General features: G+C 47.0%; 1 protein-coding gene across 2 annotated transcripts in view; it reads left to right on the top strand.

The window, feature by feature from the left end:
* The window catches only part of capn5a (calpain 5a), a 100,211-nt gene that overhangs the window by 30,271 nt on the left and 43,178 nt on the right, over positions 1-26,762 (top strand). For both annotated transcript variants that reach the window (XM_048533535.2, XM_048533536.2), the window contains exon 2: positions 9,454-9,627. In XM_048533535.2, coding sequence (XP_048389492.1) covers positions 9,463-9,627 — 165 coding nt within the window. In that variant the 5' untranslated portion in view covers positions 9,454-9,462. The remainder of the gene's footprint in view (positions 1-9,453; positions 9,628-26,762) is intronic.

Here is a 26,762-nt window from a genome sequence, read left to right as displayed (position 1 = left end):
CCCCTCCCACCTTAAGCCTATGCCCTCCAGTTTTGGACTCCCCTACCCTCGAGCAAAGATAGCAAAGTGTGGAGCTGGATGAACACAGCACGCCAAGCAGCATCTCAGGAGCACAAAAGTTGACGTTTCAGGCTTTTCATGAAGTTCCTAGGCCCGAAACGTCAGCTTTTGTGCTCCTGAGATGCTGCTTGGCCTGCTGTGTTCATCCAGCTCCATACTTTGTTATCTTGGATTCTCCAGCATCTGCAGTTCCCATTATCCTTGAGTAAAAACCCTGGCTATTCACCCTACCCATGCCTGTCATGATTTTGTAAACCTCTGTTAAGTCACCCCTCAGCCTCCGATGGTCTGAGGAAAATAGCCCCAGCCTATTCAGCTTCTTCCTATAGCTCAAGCCCTCCAACCTCAGCAACATCCTTGTAAATCTATTCTGCACCCTTTTAGGTTTAACAATGTAGTTTCTGTGGTAGGGAGACCAGAATTGTGCGCAGTATTCCAAAAGTGGCCTAACCAACGTCCTGTACGGGTGCGACATGACCTCCCAACTCCTACATTCAATGAAAAGATTGCTTCGCTTGTGCTTAGGTTGTACTTATAGTGATTGTAATGAGGTCAGCCAGGTGGTCCTCACAGAAATGAGTTCCCCGATTGGGGCTGTTAATCTGGTCCAGTTAGGGAGCCCTGGCTGACAGATATAAACAGGAGTGTCAGAGGTTCTGTCCACTCTGAGATCTCGCTCTGAGGGAGATCTGTGTCAAAGACTCTCCAGGGGTGAATAAAGGGTGTCTTGGTGTCTGGATACCAGCTTCTGTGGAGTTATTTCAGTACACAGTACAATGTTTGCCCAAGGTGTGTACAGGTGAGCTGGGCCATTTGTTCTACTCTAGCTTCTAGGACAGGTACAATTATTTTAAATTGAATTGGATGGTTTATTATCACGTGTATTTTGCAGTGAACTATACAGTAAGATACAGTCAAAATCTCCGACTATTACCACAATCTGGTGCCAATTTGAATAGTTTAAGACTAAAAAGAATGAAACCTATAACTGAAATAGAGTCTACCTCTGTACCGCTGACTCCACCATGAGCCCTGAGTGGGTTCACCAACGACACCTGAGCTGGCACCCCTTTCTCCGTCACCTCACTGCTGCCTGCATTGGACACACCAACATAGGAGTCAGGAGTCACTAATGTTTGGGCATCGTTCCTTCACTGGTGGGCCCACTTCACCGACTCTGCCAAGTCCCAAGCTGAAACCACACTTGCCGTACACACAGGGGTCCCTACCTCTGCAGCTGCCACTGGAGGCCCCAGTTCCGAAACTAAGGCAAATAGGAAATGTGACCACCTCCTCGTTGATGAAATAGGAGTCCCCACTCCAGGCCTACCATGATCACTGCCAAGGCTCCCTGGCACCAGTGCCACCTCACTGGTGCCGAAAGTCCCCCCTTTGGGTAGGCTCACTGCCACCACCACCTCATCAACACCCAGGAGTCTTCGCTCTGGGTCCACTGCGACCTGGTGTCCCTGGCTCCACTGCCAGGCTGTGCACCGCCGCTGTCTTGCCGCTAGTCCCGCTCCATCCACCCTCCTCCGAGATGTCACCTTCTCCAACAACGAAGAGGATGAAGAAAAGGAGAAAAAAAGAGACAAGAAGGGTAAGGAAGGAGGAAGGAAGTGGCTGGCCTGGAACAGCCAGGCTCAGGATCCCATATGCAGCCTATCTTGCCAACACCACCATCTTAGAAGATTTTTATTTAATTCTTTCACAGGATGTAAAGTGTCATTGGGCAGAATTTGGAGCTGTTGAGCTGCCTTCTTGATCTGCTGCAGTCCGCCAGCTGTAGGTTGACTGACAATACCATTAGGGAGGGAATTCCACAATTTTCACCCAGTGAGAGTGAAGGAATGGCGATATATTTCCAAGACAGGATGGTGAGTGGCTTGAGTGGTATGTTAGAGGTGGTGGCGTTCCCATATGTCTGCTGTCCTTGCCTTCCTAGATTGATGTGGTTATAGGTTTGGAAATTGCTGTCTGAGAACCCTTGGTGAATTTCTGCAGTGCATCTTGTAGATGGTACACACTGCTGCTACTGAGCACTGGTGGCAGAGGGAGTGGATGAATGTCAATTTGGTGCCAATCCAGTGGGAGATTTGGTCGTGGAGAGGTGTCAGTCTTCTTGAGTGTTGTTGGAGCTGCAGCCATCCAGGCAAATGAGGCGTATTGTGGATCATGGACAAACAGTCCCATGATTCTGTCTACTCGGGATGTCTGCAAGCAATTCCTAGCCAAAGGAGTGCTTTAGCTTTTGAACTCTAAAACAAGTGAGGAAATGTAGCTGCTAGTTCCTATGGAAGAAACTCCCACAATAAGCTCGTATGTGATCCAGTTGTACTTTATTTTCTTCAAGTTATGTTTGCTGAGGCTAAGCATTGGTCAGGACATGAGGCAGAACGCTTGTGTTCTTTAATTGAACACTGAACACAGATAATAAATACTGCTTTAAACTGGAAGCAAAACTACCAGAATGTTTCATTTGACTTGGATGTTGATTTCCTGTGAGTTCAGTTTTTGAAACAAATATATTATCTTTATTTTGCACAAAAAGTCACATTAAAATTTTATTTTATTTTAGAAGTTGTTCCTCACACATGCACACCTCTTCCTTCCTCCCATTATTTTATTATTTTACAATAAAGCCAGGAGATTTGATCCAATACTGGATCTTCTCCAACTGTTCTGTCACTTGATTTATTGAGCATTAATCACAAGAAGGAACAAGACAAGGGAACACTCAGTGAATGGCAGGACACTAGGAAGCTCAGAGGAACAGAGAGATCTTGGGACGCCAGTCTACAGATCCCTGAGAAGGCACGACAGGTTAATAGGGGAGTTGGGAAGATATATAGGACGCTTGCATTTATCAGTCATGGCATAGATGATAAGTCCAGGGGGATTTTTTTGGAGCTGAACAGGACTTTTGTGAGGCCACAGCTGAAGTCCTATGTGCGATTCTGGTCCCCACACTATGGGAAGGATGTGATTGCACTGGAGAGGGTGCAGTGGAGATTTACCAGGGTGTTGCCTGGGATGGAGCATTTCAGCGTTGAAGAGAGGCTGGATAAGCTCGGGTTGTTTTCTTTGGAGCAGAGAAGGTTGAGGGGGGAACCTGATAGAGGTGTATAAGATGATGAAGGTCATTGACAGGATGGCTAGGAAGCAGCTGTTCCCCTCCGTTGAATGGTGGTAAACTAAGGGGCGTAATTTCAAAGTGAAAAGTCGGGAGTTTAGAGAGGATATGGGGGAAAGCCTTTTCACCCAAATAATCTAGAATCATGACAGTGTGGAAATAGGCCATTTGGCCCAACACATCCACACTGACTCTCAGAGCATCCAGACTGACCTACCTACCATACCCCTGTAACCCTGCATTTCCCATGGCCAATCCACGTGGCCTGCATATCTTTGGACTGTGGGAGGAAACTGGAGCACCCAGGGGAAACTCACTCAGACACGGGGTGAATGTGCAAACCCCACACAGGCAGGTGCCCAAGGCTGGAATTGAACCCAGGCCCAATAGACAATAGGTGCTGAAGAAGGCCATTTGGACCTTTGAGCCAGAACCACCATTCTTTATGATCATGGCTGATCATCCACAATCAGTATCCTGTTCCTGCCTTATCCCCATAACCCTTGGTTCCACTATCTTTAAGAGCTCTATACAGCTCTTTCTTGAAAGTATCCAGAGAGTTGGCCTCCACTGCCTTCTGGGGCAGAGCATTCCATATATCCACCACTCTCTGGGTGAAGAGAGGCAGAGAGGCATCTCTGCTGTGAGGCAGAAGTGCTAACCACTGAGCCACCCTAAAATTCAGATTTGCATTCAATTCAACTTTCAAGCATCCATAGTGAGATTTGAACCCATGTCCCTAGAATATTAATCTGGAGGTCTGGATTGCTAGTCCAATGACCTCACCACTGTACCATGGCCTCCCCTCAGAGGGTGCTGGTGGGGGTCTGGAATAGACTGCCCAGGAGTGTAGCTGAGAGGGACCTCTGGGCACTGGCGCTGAGCTGGCTGTACCGTGTGCACGTGCAAATAAAACATGACTTGGTGACAGGATACCGGCCTTGGTGGAACTATTTCACTATATTTTAGATAAATTGTATAACTGTGACAATTGAGGATGATTCCCCGATTCTAAAGAACGGACAGACTGTTGGCACAGAGCGTGCCAGTCTCATTGCGCTTGTGAGGTAGCAGCCTGCTATCCAACCAAGTGTTTGGGCACTCTTCCCTGGGTCATCTTCCTCCTCTTCTGCTCTGTCTTCCATCTGAAGAAGACAGCTCTTTGAAGGCTGCCCAGTGCGGACCACCCTGTGAGAACTGCTGCCTCCAAGGTCAGGCTGGTGAGGTCTACCCTCTGCTCCTGACCACTTGGCCCTAGTCCCTAGTTCTAGGGGCTAGTAGCTGATGCTATGTCAATGAATTGCCTGAATCCTTTTGACCAATGACTATAGCACAGCTACTCGTGACATCAAGATGACCATTGTACACCTTCCCATCACTGCTAGAAGATTACATTTAATTTTTTTCCTAAGGTCAAAACTTTCTTTTTTACAGAAGCACCCACTCACAACAGTGTAGTGTGCTGCCCATTAAGTCTTTTGTTGAGACAACACAGGGTGGAGCTGGAGGAACACAGCAGGCCAGGAAGCATCAGGGGAGCAGGAAAGTTGATGCGTCAGTTTTGTTGATGCTTGTTTGGAGATTAGTTCTTGCTGTAACAGAGTTAAATGAGGTCTCACGCTACGCAGGAAATGCCCAACATGGAACACTTAAGCAACACTGTTTCAAAGGGGACCCCAATTTTCAACACAGGGGTATTCCTCTGACGTGAAAGGGTAATTTCCTGGTCTTTATCTCCATTGCTTGTAGGAGCTTGCTGTGTGAAAATTGGCCGCAGTGATTCCCTGTGACATAACAGTGACTCAGTAGGTACCTCACTGGCTGTAATGTATTTTGGGTGATTCTGGACTCATGAAGAATACCAAATAAGAAAAACTCGTCCCTTGATCGCTTTCCCTGTATCTGTCTCTCCCTCTACCCCCACTGCCACAGCAGCAGCAAAAAAAACATCGCTCATCAGTAAATCAGTCAGGCTATTAGAGTGTCTGTTCTCAGGAGGTGAGAGATTTATTTATTCACTGATGCTGCCAAGTCAGTCTGATAAAATCTCTTTTCAGCTAAACGCTAATGTTATTGCGAGTATCGTATAATTCTCTATGGGCACACTTCAAATGTAAAGTGCTTTGAGAGAAAACCCATCCAAATGGGATACAGCTCCACCCATTCTGATTGGAAATGAAGCCATTCAGTCCCCGATCCTGTTCCAATATTCAGTTAAAGCGTGGTTGACCTGCAACCTAATTCCACCTGCCTGCATTTACCCCGTAATCATCAACAACTGCAGCTTGCATTTATATAGCGCCTGCAGAGTCGTCATACAATTAAAACTTGACACTAAGCAGATGTAAAGACTGACGCCCAGAAGAGGAGGTCTTGTGGAACACTGTGAAGGAAGAATGTGCAGGTGGGCGTTGGGTGGTATAGCCACATACAGAGGAAATTCCAGAGTGTCTCTTTGTTTCTCCTTCAGAAGTGGGATGTAGGGTCACTGGCTGGGTTAGTATTTATTACCTGTCTCTAGTAACCCTTGAGAAGATGGTGGAACATTGTTGGAGCTGCACCCATCCAGGTAAGTGGGGAGTATTCCATCACACTCCTGACTTGTGCCCTGTAGATGGTGAACAGGTGTCAGGGGATGAGTTACTCACAGCAGGACTCTGAGTCTCTGACCTGTTGTTGTAGCCACTGTGTTTATATGGATGGTCTAGTTCACTTCGGTTCAGTTTCTGGCCAATGATAACTCCCCTGGCTCATCATAGAAACCGTACAGTGTGGAAACAGGCCCTTTGGCCCAACAAATCCACACCGACTCTTGGAGCATCCCACCCAGACTCATCCTCCTATAACACACCAAATGTACACATCCCTGAAACAGTACGTTCAATTTAGCATGGCCTATCCACCTAGCCTGCACGTCTTTGGACTGTGGGAGGGAACTGATGCAGACACAGGGAGAATGCGCAAATTCTACACGGACTGTTGTCCGAGGGTGGGATTGAACCTGGGTCCCTAGCGCTGTGAAGCAGCATTGCTAACTACTGAGCCACCATGCTGCCCTGGTGAGGGGGGAATTCAATAATGACATTGAATATCAAAGGGTGATGGTTAGATTGTCTCTACTTGGAGGTGGCACTTGCATGGCATGAATGTCACTTGCCACTTGTCTGCCCAAACCTGCATTTGGGTATGATAACAAAGTGTGGAGCTGGATGAACACAGCAGGCCAAGCAGCATCTCCGGAGCACAAAAGCTGATGTTTTGTGCCTAGACCCTTCATCAGAGAACCCCTCTCTGATGACGGGTCTAGGCCCGAAACATCAGCTTTTGTGCTCCTGAGATGCTGCTTGGCCTGCTGTGTTCATCCAGCTCCACACTTTGTTATCTTGGATTCTCTAACATCTGCAGTTCCCATTATCACTGCATTTGGGTATGGATTGCTTCAGCATTTTAGCAACTGCTTAACAGCCAGATAGCCAAGTGATTGGCCACCCTGAGTGGGACTATTAAAATCAGGGATGCTGAAGAAACCAGAATTAGAGGAACAGTGATATCTCTGGAGTTGGTGCAGGTTGCAGAAATAGGGAGGGCTGAAGCCATGGGGGAATCTTTGGAAAACAAATATTAGCATCATCCATTCATTCATTTTTAATCATAACACTGCACCTGAATTCATTAAAGTATCAGCACTCATTTAGCATATCTGATTATTATTTTCTGAAGCAGTTGACTGATGTTTTAATATTCTATCTAGCTGCGCACACAAATCTCTTTGGACCTTGGAAATACTAAGAATTGCTAATGCTAGAGTCAGAGATAACAGTGTGGAGCTGGAGAAACACAGTAGGCTGGGCAGCATCAAAGGAGCAGGAAAATCGACATTGCGGGTCGGGACCCTTCTTCGGAAAAGGGTTACAGAAATTCAGAAGGGTCCCGACCAGAAGCGTCAGCTTTCCCGTTCCTCTTTGGATCTTCACTGTTTCTAGTTTTTCATCACTGAGAACGTATCCACTTCTATCCTTTTGGAGCCGAAGTGGATTGCTTTACATTTGAAATCCATCAGCCACACGTTTAGCCCTTCACTTCATCTGTTAATTCGATGTTGCGGTGTCATGCTCAGATTTACACTTGCTACATTTCACACAGTTTTGTGTCACCAACTAACATGGTTAAGTGTCTTTCTGCCCCACCGTTTAAGTCATTAACGGAGGATATTAGCAGCAACAGTAGGGCATTCCAAGCCTGTCTGTTGATCAAATTTCCTACGTGGCCAAATGTTGCCTTTTTGTAAAGGTGGACGAGAGGGAGGTGAAGAGGTTTCAGGAGAGAATTCCAGGTTGCAGTGATGGAGCTGGGTGAGGCTAGAAAGGAATTTTAAAATGAGGATGAAAATTTTATAACTGAGTGTTGATTTTAACCAGGATTTGATGAAGTAAGACCATAAGAACAGGAGTAGGTCATTAAGCCTCTTGAACCTGTTCCACCATTCAGCAGGATCAGGGGTGATCTAACATTCCCCACATCCACTCTCCTCCCCTTTCGCCATAACTCTCGATTCCCTGACTGACCAAGAATCTATCTATCTCAGCCTTAAGTGTACACAAGGACTCTGTCCCCACAGCTCTCTGTGGCAACGAGTTCCAAAGACTCACAGCCCTCTAGGAGAAAAAATTCCTCCTCATCTCAGTCTTAAATTGGCGCCCCTTTACTCTGAGACTATGCCCTCTGGTCCTTGACCCTCCCATGAGGGGAAACATCCTTACAGCATTGGGGGGGGTTGTTGTTGGGGGTGGGAGCCGCAATGTCCTAGTGCGTTATCACTGGACTATTAAGTGATCTCAGAGACCCAGGGAATGCTGTGAGGACCTGAGTTTGAATCCTGCCATGGCAGATGGTGGAATTTGAATTCAACATAAATCTGGAATTAAGAATCTAATGATCACCATGCCTCCATTTCTATTGGGAAAAACCCATTTGGCTCACTTTGCTGTTTAGGGAGGGAAACTGCCATCTTTACCTGGTTCTCTGATCACAATTTTACCTGGTCTGGTCTGCTTGTAACTCCAGGCCTACAGAAATGTGGTTGACTAAATGTTGTGACCCCTCTCTGGGCAGTAAGGGATGGGCAATAAATGTTTGCCTAGCCAGCGATCCTAGCCACCCTGTAAATGAATAAAAAAAATCCTGTCAAGCCCAATAAAAATTCTATATGCTTCGCCGAGATCACCTCTCATTCTTCTAAATTCTGGATAGTCCAGAGATCATCCTAGTGAACCTTCTCTGAACTGCCTCCAATAAACAAGTGAATCAAAACTGCAGACAGTATTCCAGATGTGGTCTCCCCAGCACATTGTACAGTGACAGTAAGACTTCTCTAGCCTCACACTCCAACCCCATTGAAATAAGGGCCAACATTCTATTACCCTTCAATGATACTGTTCAATGGTGCCCCTGTGTGCTAGCTTTCTGTGTTTTGTGCACAAGTCCCTTTCTGCTGCAGTTTTCTGCAGTTTTTCTCCATTTAAATAATGCTCTGTCCTTTTCGTTCTTCCCTTCAAAATGAACACCTTCACACGTTCTCACATTATATTCTATATGCCAACATTTCATCAGCTTATCTAACCTATCAATATCTCTCTGTGAACTGTTTGTATCCCTCTTGCAACCTTCATTTCTACCCAGTGACGGCAGAGATCATGGATGAAGGAGACTCAGTTCCAGTTAGAATATGAGCATGTGGGTTTAAAGTCACCATCACTTATTGATTGCACGTCTTGAAGTCATTAAGCACCTCCTTCCCGTGGGGGTGTTCAATTACACTCATTCAGTTTAATGACCTTAGTGGGTGGCACGGTGGCTCAGTGGTTAGCACTGCAGACTCTCAGTGCCAGGGACCTGGGTTTGATTCCAGCTTCGGGTGACTGTCTGTGTGGAGTTTGCACATTCTCTCCGTGTCTGTGTGGGTTTCGTCCGTGTGCTCAGGTTTCCTCCCACAGTCCAAAGATGTACAGTTTAGGTGGATTGGCTGTGGGAAATTACCCACAGTGTCCAGGAATGTGCAGGCTAAGTGGATAGGCCCGCAGGAAGTACAGGGTTTGGATTTGGGGGCGGGTCTGGATGAGATGCAGTTCAGAGGGTCGGTGTGGACTTGATGGTCCAAATGGCCTGCTCCCACACTGTAGGGGTTCTATGGTTCAGACGATGATTTGAGAAAGGGCTAGGCTTGCACTACATGCTCTACCTTGCGCCTTTGCTTGTTGCAGGTTTGAAGGATGTTTGACTCAGTGAAGCCTTACGGAAACCAGGATTTCTATGCCCTGAAGAGGGAGTGCCAACGACGCAACCAGCTTTTCGAAGACCCCTTGTTCCTTGCCGACGATGAATCCCTGTTCTGTACGACAGCGCTGCTGTCCAATGTTCGCTGGAAACGCCCAACTGTAAGTCATTTTCTGTATTGTACTAGAGGCTGTCGCTCAAGAATCTGGCAAAGATTAGTTGCTGACTTGACTAAAACCAATGGGCTAATTTGTGGAAACTACTGAGCCTGGGGCAATGAGGCGTGTTAAGGACTAATTATTTTTGACTATCTTGAGTGGTCTCCTTCAAAGCAGAACAGTTTTTGTTGGGTAAATCTATAATGTTTGACCAACCTGTTTGAATGTGTTATACTGGAATACTGACTGATTTATTGTCACACGTACCAAAATACAGTGAAAAGCTTTGTTTATGAGCAGTATAGGCAGATCACAGTAAGCAAAGGATGTACAGATCAAAAAGACTTAGATGAAGCATACAGGTTACATTGCGCAGGACAGGCACTAGGTAAGATCAACATTAGCAAGATCAGCATTATTTGAGGCTGGAGTCCATTCATCTGTCTAATAGCAGCCAGGAAGAAGTGGTTCCTGAGCCTGTTGGTGCATGTGTTCAGGCTTCTGTATCTTCTGCCTGATGGAAGAGGTTGTAGCAGAACATTACCAGGGAGTGATGGGCCTTTGATGATATTGGCGGCCTTTCTGCGGTAGTGAGCCATGTAAATAGAGTCCACGGATGAAATGTTGGCTTCCATGATGGTCTGGGCTGTGCACATCACCTTCTGTAGTTTCTTACGGTCCTGGGCAGAGCATTTACCATACCAGGCCGTTATGCACCCGGACAGTATATAAGGAACGATGTATTGGCATCGGAGGTACTCCACAGAAGGCTGATAGGAGGTATGGAGGGATTGTCTTTTTAAAAAAATCATTAATGAGATGAGGGCATCTCTGGCTAGGCAGCATTTATTGCCCATCCCTAACTGCCCAGAGGGCAACAGAGTCAACCATATTGCTGTGGGTCTGGAGTCACATGTAGGCCAGACCAGGTAAGGATGGCAGTTTGCCTCCCCAAAGGATCTTGGTGAACCAAGATAATGAAGTGTGGGGCTGGATGAACACAGCAGGCCAAGCAGCATCTTAGGAGCATAAAAGCTGACGTTTCGGGCCGAAACATCAGCTTTTGTGCTCCTGAGATGCTGCTTGGCCTGCTGTGTTCATCCAGCCCCACACTTTATTATCTTGGATTCTCCAGCATCTGCCGTTCCCATTATCTCTGATCTTGGTGAACCAGGTGGGTTTCTTCTGACATCGTCAATGGATTCATGGTCATCATTAGATTCTTAATTCCAGAAAGCTTATTCAAATTCCCGTGGCAGGATTCAAACCCAGGTCCCCAGAACATTATCTGGGCCTCTGCATTAACAGTAATATCACTAAGCCCTTGCCTCCTATTAGGAGGAGAGATTGGCCTGTACTCATTAGAATATTGAAGAATGAGAGCAGACCTTATTGAAACATTCAAGATTCTTCAGGGACTTGACGGAGTAGGTGCAGAAAGGTTATCCCCCCTTGTGGGAAAGTCTGGGAAAAGAGGGTATAATCTCAGAATAAAGGGTCACATCTTTAAGACAGAGATGCCAAGGAATTTCTTCTCTCAGGTAGTGAATCTGTGGAATTCTTTACCACAGAGGAATGTCAAGTCTGGGATAGAGTTTTTTTATTAAGTAAGGGAATCAAGGGTTATGGGGAAAAGGCATTAAATTGGAGTTGAGGATTATCAGAACTGATGAAGGTTCTAGGCCCGAAACGTCAGCTTTTGTGCTCCTAAGATGCTGCTTGGCCTGCTGTGTTCGTCCAGCTCTACACTTTGTTATCTTAGCCATGATCTCATTGACAGGCATAGGAGACTCAATGGGCTGAATGGCTTCTTTGTGCTTCTATGTCGAATGGACACATCTTTGTCACAGGTGGGTGTTGAACCCAGATCTTCCGATCTAGAGGTAAAGATACTACCACTTCACCACAAGCCCTCTAGGTCTGGGTAATGTGCTTTGACTGGTAAAAAAGTTTCATTAAGGTAGTACATTAGTCTGGTTAGCAAAATATAAACCCCATGGAATAAAATAACATGCAAAAGTGACTGTGGGATAGTTGACAGATTTATGTTAACTGGCTGTTTTACAGCCAGAAGAGGTTTTAAGATGGAGACACAGTGGTTAGTAATCCAGATGTTTAGGCTAATGTGCCAATGGGATTTAAATTACTTTCATAAATCTGTGATTGAAAGCTACAATCAGCAATGGTGGCAGTAAAACTGTTATTGATTCCGGCAAAAACCCATCTTTGCTCACAAATTCCTTTTAGCAAAAGAAATTTGTCCTTACCCGGTTTGGGCTGCATGTGACTCCAGACCCACAGTAATGTGGCTGACCCTTAATTTCCCCCCCGAAATGGCCATACGTAGCATTTGGTTCAAGTGTAATTGGTTTAAGTATTAGTCTTGTTAGCAATGCCCACAAAAGAATTTTTTTAAAGATGTGGGCATCGCTGGTAAGGTCAGAATTAGTTGCATATCTTTAATTGCCCTCCCACTGAGTTTTCAGCATACTGTTGCTCTGGCCCTGGAGTCACATGTAGGCTGAACCAGGTAATGTTGGCGGATTCCTACCCTTTCACCCCTAACCTTTGATCCGAGTGCTGTATCTAGTCATCTCTTGAATGCATTCAATGTTTTGGCATCACCTACTTCCTGTGGTGTAGTAAATAAGATCTGGATAAAGAGCAGGGAAGTGGATTACTGTTTGAAAGAGTTAACACTGAACTGATGGGCCAAACGATCTGTTCCTGTGCTGGATAGTTCCATTCTACCATTTTATGCTCCCTGGAGTTCAGAAGAATGAGAAGGTGGTCTCTTTATTAAAACGTAAAATAAAACAACTCTTAAAGAACAGGCCAGGGTACTCAGCGAGAGGCTGCTATCTCTGATTGGAAAGTCTAGAACTAGGGATGCACGTCTTGAGAGAAAGGGTCAGTTATTTGAGACAGAGGTGGGGAGAAGTATATTTATTTGATTTCTGCGTATGTTTGAAACTTGGTTAAGAGATTGTGGAACACAAATGGCTAAAGGTGAAGCACAGGAAAATAGAGCTGATGTAGAAGACCAGCCATGGTCTTATGGAATGTCAATTCAGGTTTGATGGGCTCTTGCTCCTACTTATTAATTTGCTGAAAAGGGGAAGGCATTAGTGATCCATTAGAGCATAAGGAATAGGGGCGTACTGTTGAGCTTCATCCTCTATTCTCTAACTTCGTTGCTGATCTGATCGTGATCATAACACCACTTTGTTGCCTGTTCCCCAAATTCCTCAACAGTCAAAAATCCGTCGAACTCAGACTTGACTAAATTCAGTGACCATCCAGCATCCAGTGCGATCTGCAGAAGACGGTTCTACAAGCCAATGGCACTGAGTGAAGGAATTCCTCCTCAGACCCTTGTGGTGAAACTGTATCTGCCACTCTACACCCTCCACAAGGGGAAAATGGCCTGTCAGCATCCACCCTGTCAAACACTGTCTTGGTCAGTGAGAATGGGAACTGCAGATGCTGGAGAATCCAAGATAATGAAATGTGAGGCTGGATGAACACAGCAGGCCCAGCAGCATCTCAGGAGCACAAAAGCTGACGTTTCAGGCCTAGACCCTTCATCAGAGAGGGGGATGGGGTGAGGGTTCTGGAATAAATAGGGAGAGAGGGGGAGGCAGACCGAAGATGGAGAGAAAAGAAGATAGGTGGAGAGGAGAGAATAGGTGGGGAGGTAGGGAGGGGATAGGTCAGTCCAGGGAAGACAGACAGGTCAAGGAGGTGGGATGAGGTTAGTAGGTAGGAGATGGAGGTGCGACTTGGGGTAGGAGGAAGGGATGGGTGAGAGGAAGAACAGGTTAGGGAGGCAGAGACAGGCTGGGCTGGTTGTGTGATGCAGTGGGGGGAGGGGACGAACTGGGCTGGTTTTGGGATGCAGTGGGGGAAGGGGTGATTTTGAAGCTGGTGAAGTCCACATTGATAGCATTGGGCTGCAGGGTTCCCAAGCGGAATATGAGTTGCTGTTCCTGCAACCTTCGGGTGGCATCATTATGGCACTGCAGGAGGCCCATGATGGACATGTCGTCTGAGGAATGGGAGGGGGAATTATAATGGTTCGTGACTGGGAGGTGCAGTTGTTTATTGCGAACCGAGCGGAGGTGTTCTGCCAAGCGGTCCCCAAGTCTCCGCTTGGTTTTCCTGATGTAGAGGAAGCCACACCGGGTACAGTGGATACAGTATACCACATTGGCAGATGTGCAGGTGAACCTCTGCTTAATACGGAAAGTCATCTTGGGGCCTGGGATAGGGGTGAGGGAGGAGGTGTAGGGGCCTGGGATAGGGGTGAGGGAGGAAGTGTAGGGGCAAGTGTAGCATTTCCTACGGTTGCAGGGGAAGGTGCCGGGTGTGGTGGGGTTGGAGGGCAGTGTGGAGCGAACAAGGGAGTCACGGAGAGAGTGGTCTCTCCGGAAAGCAGACAGGGGTGGGGATGGAAAAATGTCTTGGGTGGTGGGGTCGGATTGTAGATGGCAGAAGTGTCGGAGGATGATGCGTTGTATCCGGAGGTTGGTGGGCTGGTGTGTGAGAACGAGGGGGATCCTCTTTGGGCGGTTGTGGTGGGGGCGGGGTGTGAGGGATGTGTTGCGGGAAATGCGGGTGATGCGGTCAAGGACGTTCTCGACCACTGTGGGGGGAAGGTTGCGGTCCTTGAAGAACTTGGACATCTGGGATGTGCGGGAGTAGAATGCCTCATCCTGGGAGCAGATGCGGCGGAGGCAGAGGAATTGGGAATAGGGGATGGAATTTTTGTAGGAGGGTGGGTGGGAGGAGGTGTATTCTAGGTAGCTGTGGGAGTCGGTGGGCTTGAAATGGACATCAGTTACAAGCTGGTTGCCTGAGATGGAGACTGAGAGGCCCAGGAAGGTGAGGGATGTGCTGGAGATGGCCCAGGTGAACTGATGGGTGGGGTGGAAGGTGTTGGTGAAGTGGATGAACTGTTCGAGCTCCTCTGGGGAGCAAGAGGCGGTGCCGATACAGTCATCAATGTACCGGAGGAAGATGTAGGGTTTGGGACCTGTGTAGGTGCGGAAGAGGGACTGTTCCACGTAACCTACAAAGAGGCTGGCATAGCTGGGGCCCATGCGGGTGCCCATGGCCACCCCCTTAGTCTGTAGGAAGTGGGAGGAATCGAAAGAGACTGTGTGTTTCAATGAGATTACACGCCGTCACAAAGCAAAGTACTACGGATGTGCTGGAAATCAGAAGCAAACACAGAGAATTACGGAGATTCTCAGCAGAGTCTCTCCAAGTGTGTTCAGCTAATAATGGAATATCTTGAGTATTCCAGCTGAGTGTTGGCCACTGGAATTGTTTTTCCCCCTTCTACGCTTCTACAATTTGTAACATTTGGCACAAATCCAATCCATGGGAATTTGCAATTCACAAGCCGACTGGCCTGATTTTAAATTTGTGTGTCTGCGTACGTGTGGATTTGTGCTTTTTGTTTTTGTTGAATTGTCTATAGGCATGTACCTCTCATCTCTGCAGAAACAGGTGGATTGGATTTTGGGGGTGTCGGGTGTTGCCATAAGGTGTAGGAGCAGAAGTCTCACCAAGAGTGAAGCACAGGTTCACGGCAAAGTTACCTTCTGTCGCAAAGGTTCAACTGTGATGTTTTGTGGGGTGTGTTTGTTGCTGGTCAGACTGGCCTTTGTTGCCCATCCCTAATTACCCTTGAACTGAGTGTCACTCGGCCATTTTAGGAGGTGATTAGGAGTCGGTCATGTTGCTGTGGGTGTGGAGATGTTGCAGAAGGTGATGATTCTGGAAGGAGTAACAATACCCAATCTGATAATGTTGTGTGGGCTAGCATGGGAATAGCACAGAATGGCTTGGCACCTGATCAAGTGATGAACTATATTCTCGGTATGTTCATTGTTACTAAGACAACGTTTAACTATGAAATATGAGGGACTATGAAGCACAAGGGCAGTAGATGTAGAGAAACGCCATCACTTTGAAGTTCCACTTACACTTAGAGGCATAGAATCATGCAGCATGGAAATAGTCCCTTCAGTCCAAGCCACATAGATTTCCCAGATTAAACGAGTCCAATTTCCCTGCTTTTGGACCATATCCCCATAAACCTTTCCTATTCATGTACCTGTCCAAATTTATTTCAAATGTCGTAACTGAACCTCCACCTACCACTTCCTCTGGCAGTTCATTCTGCACACATACTATGCTCTGTGTGCAAACACTGCTCCTCAGGTCCCTTTTAAGTCTTCCTCCTCTCACCTCAAACTGAAATATACTACCACTCCTTCAGTGTCGTTGGGTCAAGATCCTGGATTTCCCTCATTAATGGCATTTTGTATCAATGCACAGCACATGGTCTTAAGGAGACAGCTCACCCCCACCTTGTGAAGGGGCAACTTGGGACAGGTAATAAAGGCTGGCCCACCCATGCCCCATGAGTGAATAAAAAACCGTAGTCTCGGCTTAAGGGGCCGAATGACCTCCTCCTGTTAACAATTCGAATGTTTTTTGTATCGGTCAGTCAGTACTGTTATGTCAACTAGACTATGTGCTCAATATTTTGGATTGAGACTTCAGCTCACAACATTGTCATGCCAAGTACCCCACTAAATCCCTGTACGGAGTGAAATCCTACCCCACTGGCTGATCTTAGATGTGGATTTTTTTTTACCAAGGAGGAGGAAAGTAAGGAATTGCCTATGGAAAGACAGTATTGATTAGTCTTGTTGCTTTTTCTCAGCTTTCCCAGTGATGGACTCCTGCACGGGGATGGGCCAATTCATATGGGGGGCCCGGAAACGGAATTGTTTTGCTTTTTCACACTCCACTCTTGGGTGTTTTCTTGACAGTTTCCATTCGAGGGTGATGTGATGTGTTCTTTCTGTTCAGGGAATGGTCTAAATCCAGAAACTAGCAGCAGTAATGACCAGACCAGATGCCAGTCCTTGTGACTTTGCCCACAGTCAAACACCAAAGAAGTATTGTGGTATGTCCATGGTAACACAACCACAAGCAGTTTTCAGAATAATAAATTGAAGGAGACGCCCAACAGGGTCAATCTAAAAGGCTGGATGTGAAGGAGAAGGTCCTGTGGGGGTTTTGCTCAGTAGTAGCAGTCCCTGGACGTGGCACTGTTTGAAACCTATTGTTTGTTTATTTTGCTGCTTGGACATAAGGTCAGAAATTTTGGGAACCCCCTGATCAGCATAACCCCTCCCCGCCCTCCTCTGTTACATCTGGGGATCACCATACTCTTCCAAGTGAAGCCAATGGGGATACAGTTGCCGTGTTTGTCACCCTGCCATTGCTGAATAAAAATGGGGCAGCACCATCTCTCTGGGATAACAGCGACCATTCTTCACAAACACTTGGCTGGTTACCGAGTGCTCTGCAGTGGTGGAAGGTGCTATAAAAATGTAAGTCACTTTCTTAATGGTGAACAGGGGCAAACCCCGCCTAGGTGCCTTGAGCAACCAATAGGCCGTTGCCCCTCGCTGTTGACCATCGTCCACGTCATGGAGGAGACTCCCTTGGTATCAGGAAGGAGTGCTGAGGAAGACAGCCTCCCCAAGAAATCATCAGCTTCAGAGAGGAGGGGGTGTGAAAGGGAAAGAAGTTGGCTTTTTTGTGACACGTTTACAAAGCAAACCTGACCCACAAGTGCCTCATTGCATTGCTGCCAAGTAACCAGGCAAAATATTCTTTGGCTTTAATTCATCCCTGAGCAAAGTATAAAAGATATAGCCAAATGTCTGTAAGGGAGATCCATAAAGCCGTTGGGGTACAAATCCTTCCAACAGAGTTGCTGCAATGATAATAACATTGCTAAAGTTTTGCCAGGGAGCAGAGTTTAAATGTGCCCCTTTTCCTTGGGGATCAGTCAGGTCAAGCATTTAGCATTGTGGGTTGCCGGAGGGTCCATCCTGACATGTCTGTCATTGCAGAGCCCTGCCATTTCACTTCCAGCCGTGGATCCTGCAGCCTCTTCATTAAATGCTAATTTTTAACAAAACCCGTTCATGAGGCATGGGCATCGTTGGCTGGCCCAGCATTTGTTGCCCGTCCCTAGTTGCCCCTGGAGAAGGTGGTGGGGAGCTGCCTTCTTGAACCACTGCACTCCCATGTACTGTAGGATGACCCACAATGCCCTGAGGAAGGGAATTCCAGGATTCTGACCCAGCGACAGTGAAGGAACAGCGGTACGTTTCCAAGACAGGATGGTGAGTGGCTTGAAGGTGAATTTACAGGGGATGGTATTCCCATGTATTTGCTGCCCTTGTCCTTCCAGATGGAAATGGTTGTGGGTTTGGAAGGTACCGTCTGAGGATCTTTGGTGAATTTCTGCAGTGCATCTTGTAGACAGTACACACTGCCGCTACTGAGTGTCAGTGATAGAGGGAGTGGATGCTTGTGATTGTCATGCCAATCAAACGGGCTGCACTGAGCTGGATGGTGTCAAGTTTTTTGACTGTTGTTGGAGCTGCATTCATCCAGGCAAATGGGGAGTATTCCATCACACTCCTGATTGATAATGGGAACTGCAGATGCTGGAAAATCCAAGATAATAAAATGTGAGGCTGGATGAACACAGCAGGCCCAGCAGCATCTCAGGAGCACAAAAGCTGACGTTTCGGGCCTAGACCCTTCATCAGGGTCTAGGCCCGAAACGTCAGCTTTTGTGCTCCTGAGATGCTGCTGGGCCTGCTGTGTTCATCCAGCCTCACATTTTATTATCTTGGACACTCCTGACTGTGTTTTGTAAATTGAAGACAGTCACTGGGGACTGAGGCGTTAATTTCTTTGACGCAGCTGATTCTGATTCAAACAAGTTTGCCCACTGGCCCATTTCATAGGGTCATACAGATCTACAGCACAGAAATAGGCCCTTCAGCCCAGGTCTCTGCGCTGGTAAAAAACAAAGCCACCTAACAATTCTAAATAAAAACCAAAAGTACTGCGGATGCTGTAAATCAGGATCAAAAACAGAAGTTGCTGGAATAGCTCAGTAGGCCTGGCAGCATCTGTGAAGAAAAAAATCGGAGTTAAAGTTTCAGACCCAAGCAGATTTGAGTGAAACTCCTTTGAGCTGCCCTGTCTAAGCCAAAATGGACAAATCCCTGATGATGGGCCGATCTCACATTGCTGTTCTGTACTGCTCAGTGATTGGCATCCAGCCAGGAAAGAGAGATTCATCTCACTGACTATCTTAAAGCTTTGCTCAGCCTTTACTCACTCCTTTAAAACCGAGTGGATGGGGACCAACCTCCACCCTTTTTGTGTCCAGTGACTATTAACATTTGGATTCGGGTTGTGAGGAAGGGTCACCGGACCCGAAACTTTAACTTTGATTTTCTCTTCGCAGATGCTGCCAGACCTGCTGAGTTTTTCCGGTAGCTTCTATTTTTGTAACTATTCTAATCCCGATTTCCAGCACTTTCCTTGCATGCCTTGGCATTGCAGCTGCACATCTAAATACTTTTTAAATGGTGTGATATATTTATAAGCAACAAGTGAAGGATCTGTCCCTTCTTCATTTCACCTTGGCCTCTTAACCTAGAACTCGATTTTACATCTCACTTCACCCATCTCTTTGTTAAATTCCAATCATACGCTTTATAGCACCGAGGGCTTTGGAGCCAAAAGGTCATGAAAGGTGCTCCAAAAATGCAAACTCTTTACATTTATTTATTGGCTGCATTCATGTCCCTCTCTCGTCTTTGTTCCCTGCCTGCTTATTTCCCCCTGTACACGATATATTGGGAACATAGAATCCCTACAGTGTGGAAGCAAGCCATTCGGTGCATCGAGTCCACACTGACCCTCTGAAGAGTGTCCCACCCAGACCCACTCCCGCCTACTCTATCCCTGTGACCCTGCATCTTCCATGGATAACCCACCTAGCCTGCACATGCCTGCACACTATGAGCAATTTAGCCCATGGCCAATCCACCCTAACCTGCATATCTTTGGAGTGCAGGAGGAAACTGGAGAAAACCCACACAGACATGGGGAGAACATGTAAACTCCACCCAGTCACCCACAGCTGGAATCGAATCTGGACTCCTGATGCTATGAGCCACAACATGTCGCCTATACATATTATTCTTTCTCTCTCTCTCTCATGTTTCTCTCTCTCTTTCTCTCTCTTCTTTCCCCTCTCCCTGTCTGTTGGTCACAATGTCGTTTCTTGTATCGCTGTCTCTCTGTTTTTGCTGGTGTCTGTGTTCTGTTGATTTCAAGAATAAACATAACCCTGTCAGTGACCTTGGATTGTGGGGGCATGGGCGTGGGGGAGTGAAATTCGAAGCAGGAACTGGACTGCTGCGCTCCTCCACGGAGTAGGAGGACCTGTTCTCACATCACTTAACATTCACTGTAGCGTGTGCCTGCCAACATCTGGTGAAAGCTGGAGGGAGGAGCCTTCACATTTTAGTGATTTAGTGGAAAACAATTGTTGGAAAATATGAGCGTTTCAAAGTCTTGCTTAACCGATTGTATGCCAAGTCACTGAGTGTATTTAAGACGGAGATGGATAGGGTCTTGATGAGTAAGGGGATCAAGGGTATCGGGAGAAGGCAGGAGAATGGGGTTGAGAAACCTATCAACCATGATCGAATGGCAGAGCAGACCCAATGGGCTGAATGGCCCGATTCTGTTCCTATATCTTATTGATGTGGTAACCTCATGGTAGTTTTGATGTCATATCTTTTAACCAAAGCAACTGAAGCTTTGAGAACACATTCAAGGAAGAAAAAATGCCGTAATTACTCAAGTAGCATTCGACCTCATGTAAAAGTCAACCCTTGTTTTGGCCTAAAGAAAAATTCATATCTTGTACACTTCATGTTGACTACTGAGTTTTAGAGAGAAAACGACTGCCAATAGGAGCAGATACACACACAATATTGAACATGCCAAAGCTTGTGCTGATATTCCCTCGATAAACTCATGCCAAACAGCAGTTCGTTTTGTTATTTTTCTTCATGGAATATGGGTGCCGCTTGTTAACAGCAGCATTTATTGACCATTCCTAATTACCCCAGCAGGGTAGTTAAGAGTCACCCACTTTGCTGTGGATCCTCCAGACTTAAAAATCAAATACGGTATCTAATCAAACATGGCACGGCAGCTCAGTGGTTAGCACTGCAGCCTCACAGCACCAGGTTCCTGGGTTCAATTCCAGCCTCGGGCAACTATCTGTGTGGAGTTTGCACATTCTCCCTGTGTCTGCATGAGTTTCCTCCCACAGTCCATAGACATGCAGGCTAGGTGGGTTGCCTGTAGTGTTGAGGGGAGTGTAGATTAGTTGAGTTTATAAGAGGATGGGTCTGGGTGGGATGCTCTGAGAGTCAGTGTGGAGTTGTTGGGCCAAAGGACCTGCTTCCACACTGTAGGCATTCTCTGAAACAAAGCAGCATATTTTTTTCAAAATCAGACGGATAAGAATCTGAGCTGCAATGTATACCCAAGAATATATGGTAAACTATGGCACTCCCATAGCACAGTCACAGATTCCAACTTAACAGCGTAAGCTGTCTGTAACATAAATCCTTCACTTTACTTCCGTTAAAAGGTCATTTCCCGCTTTTCTTTCCTCCATTATTCCTCCTTTCCCACTCCCTCCCTTGTTCTCTAAGATTGTGGTGGTGTAGTGTACTGCTACTGGATCAGTAATCCAGAGACTTCAGGCTGATGCCTGAGATGTGTGGGTTCAAACCCAGCCAAGGGGTCTGGTGGAATTTGAAATCAATTAATAATTGGATTGACAATAATGGTGACCTTTAAATTACCATTGATTGGATATACACACACATAGGTGTATTAAAAAATCTGGGCCCTCCTGTGACACAGTGGTGGTTTGTGAAAACTGGGCAGTATGGATAGTTTGGGCCGAAGGGCCTGTTTCAATGCTATAGACTTCAGTGTCTCTGTGGCAGTGTCCCTACCCATGGACTGGAACACCTGGGTTAAAGTCCCAGGTCCTCCACAGGTGTGTAATAACATCCCTAAACAGGCTGATCAGAAAAATAGGTTAAATAATATAAACAAATTAAAACAATTTGGTTCAGCCATTCGCTTCAGGGAAATCTGCCATTCTTGCTGGGTCTTGACTACGTGTGACTCCAGACCCACAGCAATGTGACTGATTCTTAACTGTCCTTTGAAATGGCCCTTGCAAATCAGTCAGTTTCATGAATTCCTTCCCTAGCCACATTGTGGGTCAACCTACAGCATATGAACTGCAGCGGTTCAAGAAGGCAGCTTACCACTGCTTTCTCAAAGGGCAACTAGGGATGGGCAATAAGTGCTAGCCAGTCAGAGACAGCCATGTTTCACAAATGAATAAAAGTAAAAGAGAGGGATGGGCAACAAGTGAACAAGAATAAGTGCAAGCAGAGTAGATTAGTAAATAAAATGTGTGCAACCTTGCCAACGGGGACCAATTGGTAATGGTTCTCATCATGGAATTGGGTACTCTGTGTTGCTGTTAATGGACATACAAAAGGTTCAAGTGGTGATCTTTATTCACTGCTTTTCTGGGCCCCTTGTACAAATACTTGCCAATGCCTTCTTTCCTAATTATAGATTTGTTCCCATGGAGTCATTGTGTCCTACAGCAAGGAGACAGGTTCTTCGTCCCAAATGGGTCAGTGCTGATCAAAGTGTCCAGCCAAGCTAATCCCATTTCCCTGCACTTGGCCCATATCCTTCTAAAATTTTCCAGTCCATGTATTCATCCAAATGGGTTTATTTCTAACCCCTCTGTCCTGCTAACATTTGTGAATGCCCTGCTGTCCCTTGACCATAAGGCAACAAATTCTCTTAAGCAGCCATTGAATCTGAGCTTGTCCCTGAAACACTGCCGAGCTTGCCCAAGGTTTCCCCACATCTTTCCATTTGATAATGAACGTAAGCTACTGATCGCAGTCACAAAGATCCTCAATGTCTACTATTGGCGCTTCCCATCTCCCTTCCATACCTCGTCCATTGCTGAAATAGTTATCGGGGCCTTTGTCACCTTAGGACTTGACCATTCCAATAGCAGGCCTCCCACTTGAAACTAATCCCTTTAAGTCTCTGCCGCGTTGCTCTTCCCCTTTAACACACTCCTTAAAATATGCCTTTAAGATTAAGGTATGGTCACCGGACCTAATATCTTCTTATGTGACTTAGGATAAAAGTCACTATCTAATAGGAGCAAGATATGTTATTGGATGTATCTGTGAGCAATTAGATCACTTGGACTGGATGGTTTGAAGGGCTGTGGTGATTGAAAGTATTTGGGGAGAATGGGCTGATTCAAATTTTACAGAGTAGCAGCCCTCGAGATATTATGCTACATCAAAGATGACATACCAAGTCATTTACAGCACAGACAGAGGCTATTCAGTCTATATCAGTCCATTTTGAATCTCCATACAGTAATCCAGTGAGTCCAACTCCACCACTCAATCCCTGAGGTCCTGGGATAATGGGAACTGCAGATGCTGGAGAATCCAAGATAACGAAGTGTGGAGCTGGATGAACACAGCAGGCCAAGCAGCATCTTAGGAGCACAAAAGCTGACGTTTCGGGCCTAGACCCTACATCAGAAAAGGCGGATGGGGGAGGCGGACTGAAGGTAGATAGAGAAGAAAATAGGTGCAGAGGAGAGTATGAGTGGGCAGGTAAGGAGGGGATAGGTCAGTCCGGGGAGGACGGACAGGTCAAGGGGGCGGGATGAGGTTCGTAAGTAGGAAATGGAGGTGCGGCTTGAGGTGGGAGGAGGGGATAGGTGAGAGGAAGAACAGGTTAGGCAGGCAGGGACGAGCTGGGCTGGTTTTGGGATGCAGTGGGGAAGGGGAGATTTTGAAGCTTGTGAAATCCACATCGATACCATTGGGCTGCAGGGTTCCCAAGCGGAATATGAGTTGCTGTTCCTGCAACCTACTGGTGGCATCATTGTGGCACTGCACGAGGCCCAGGATGGACATGTTGTCTAAGGAATGCTGGCGGTGGGGTTGAAATGGTTCACAACTGGGAGGTGCAGTTGTTTATTGCGAACCGAGCGGAGGTGTTCTGCAAAGCCGTCCCCAAGCCTTCGCTTGGTTTTCCCAATGTAGAGGAAGCCACACCGTGTACAGCGGATACAGTATACCACATTGGCAGATGTGCAGGTGAACATCTGCTTGATGTGGAAAGTCATCTTGGGGCCTGGGATGGGGTGAGGGAGGAGGTGTGGGGGCAGGTGTAGCACTTCCTGCAGTTGCAGGGGAAAGTGCCGGGTGTAGTGGGTTTGGAGGGGAGTGTGGAGCGGACAAGGGAGTCACGGAGAGAGTGGTCTCTCTGGAAGGCAGACAAGGGTGGGATGGAAAAATGTCTTTGGTGGTGGGGTCGGATTGTAGATGTCGGAAGTGTCGGAGGATGATGCGTTGTATCCAGAGGTTGGTAGGGTGGTTTGTGACGACTAGGGGGATTCTCTTTTGGCGGTTATTGTGGGGGCAGGGTGTGAGGGATGAACTGCACGAAAACACTGGCCCAAAACCCCACCTCTTCCTCCGTTACGTTGATGACTGTATTGGCACCACCTCATGCTCCCAAGAGGAACGTAAACAGTTCATCCATTTCACCAACACCTTCCACCCCAACCTTCAGTTCACCTGGACCGTCTCCAACACATCCCTCGTCTTCCTGGACCTTTCTGTCTCCATCTCAGACAACCACCTACAAACCGATGACCATTTCAAGCCCACCGACTCCCACAGCTACCTGGAATACACCCCTTACCACCCACCTTCCCGCAAAAATTCCATCCCCTATTCCCAATTCCTTCGCCTCCGCCGCATCTGCTCCCAGGATGAGGCAATTCACTCCCCTACATCCCACATGTCCCCATTCTTCAAGTGCCGCAACTTCCCCCTGCCACAGTGGTCGAGTACACCCTCGACCGTGTCTCCTACACTTCCTGCAACTCATCCCTCACACCCCACCCCCGCAATAACCGCCAAAAGAGAATACCCCTCGTCCTCACCTACCACCCCACAAACCTCCGGATACAACGCATCATACTCTGACACTTCCACCATCTACAATCCAACCCCACCACTAAAGGCATTTTTCCATCCCCCACCCTTGTCTGCCTTCCGGAGAGACCACTCTCTCCATGACTCCCTTGTCCAGTCCACACTGCCCTCCAACCCGACCACACCCGGCACCTTCCCCTGCAACCGCAGGAAGAGCTACACCTGTCCCCACACCTCCTCCCTCACCCCTATCCCAGGCCCCAAGATGACTTTCCACATCAAGCAGATGTTCACCTGCACATCTACCAATGTGGTATACTGTATCCACTGTACCCGGTGTGGCTTCCTCTACATTGGGGAAACCAAGTCGAGGCTTGGGGACTGCTTTGCAGAACACCTCCGCTCAGTTCGCAATAAACAACTGCACCTCCCAGTCGCAAACCATTTCCACTCCCCCTCCCATTCCTTAGATGTCATGTCTATCCTGGGCCTCCTGCAGTGCCATAATGATGCCACCCGTAGGTTGCAGGAACAGCAACTCATATTCCGCTTGGGAACCCTGCAGCCCAATGGTACCAATGTGGATTTCACAAGCTTCAAAATTTCCCCTCCCCCACTGCATCCCAAAACCAGTCCAGCTCGTCCCAGCCTGCCTAACCTGTTCTTCCTCTCACCTATCTCCTCCTCCCACCTCAAGCCGCACCTCCATTTCCTACTTACTAACCTCATCCCGCCCCCTTGACCTGTCCATCCTCCCCGAACTGCTACCTCCCCACCCATACTCTCCTCTGCACCTATCTTCTCCTCTATCTATCTTCAGTCTGCCTTCCCCTCTCTCCCTATTTATTTCAGAATCCTCTCCCCATCCCCGTCTCTCATGAAGGGTCTAGGCCCAAAATGTCATCTTTTGTGCTCCTAAGATGCTGCTTGGTCTGCTGTGCTCATCCAGCCCTGCACTTTGTTACCCTGAGGTCCTGGCTTTGTATCATCTATTAATGGGAACAGTATCTCCTTGTTTGTCTCTTCTAAACCTATCAGCATCTTGTTCAGCTCCGTCATCTGTTTTGTTCCAAGGAATACAAGCCCAAATTCTTCAACCCAACCTGGGAACCCAAATCCCTCATCCATGGCACCATCCTAATTTCTTCCTGACACTTTCATCCTTCCTAAAGTGCGGGATCAGAACTCACTGCAGAACTGTAGCTTCAACCTAATGGGAGCAAGTTAATCCTAGAGTCACCACAAAAGTTGAAAATTTTAAAAGTACTCAAATGCTCTCCAATTAGCCTGAGTTTCACATCTCAGTTGACACAAAGCATTAACTGAGTTTCTATACTGAGTAGGAATAAATACTTATTGCAAGTAATTAGCCTGTAGCTACAAGTAAATGGCTTCTAATACTAGTTAAAACTCTAATCCCCTTGTTTGTTTAAGAGGGGAAATTTCAGAGAAACCTATAAACCCCTGACAGGACTACACCGGGCAAACACAAGAGTGATGTTCTTCATGCCTGGGGAGTCTAAGACCAGGGCTCACAGTCTAAGGATACAGGGTGGGCCATTTGGGACTGAGGTGAGGAGAAATGTCTTCACCCAGAGAGTGGTGAGCCTTTGGAATTCTCTGCCACAGAAGAGTTATTTCTGGAGAAGGGTCTTGGCCCAAAATGTCAGCTTTCTTGCTCTTCTAATGCTGCTTGGCCTGCTGTGTTTATCCAGCTCTACACCTTGTTATCTTTGATTCTCCAGCATCTGCAGTTCCTCCTATCTCTGAAAACAACATTTGATGTTTGCAAGGAGTTAGATATAGTTCTTAGGTCTAAAGGAATTTAAGGGTGTAAGGAGAAGGGGGAACGGGGTATTGAATTAGATGATAAGCCATGATCATATTAAATGGTGGAGCAGGTTCAAGGGTCTGAATGGCCAAATCCTGCTCTTATTTCCTATATTTCTATATAGTCCCCTTACACACAGTCTCACAGAAACGGTGGAGGGGCGGGGGTGGTAGTGGGGGGGGTGTTGGTGAGGGGTTGTGGGGGTGTGTGGAGACTAGGTTAGTCACAGAGGGGATAAACTGGAAAGATGGTTCAGTGGGCTTTGTTCCCAGGTTGCGTTGTTGAGATGATCCTTATGACCCTCC

The sequence above is a fragment of the Stegostoma tigrinum genome, chromosome 6, assembly GCF_030684315.1.
Source record: "Stegostoma tigrinum isolate sSteTig4 chromosome 6, sSteTig4.hap1, whole genome shotgun sequence".
Lineage (NCBI taxonomy): Eukaryota > Metazoa > Chordata > Chondrichthyes > Orectolobiformes > Stegostomatidae > Stegostoma > Stegostoma tigrinum.
This window is presented reverse-complemented; position numbering and strand designations above follow the sequence as displayed.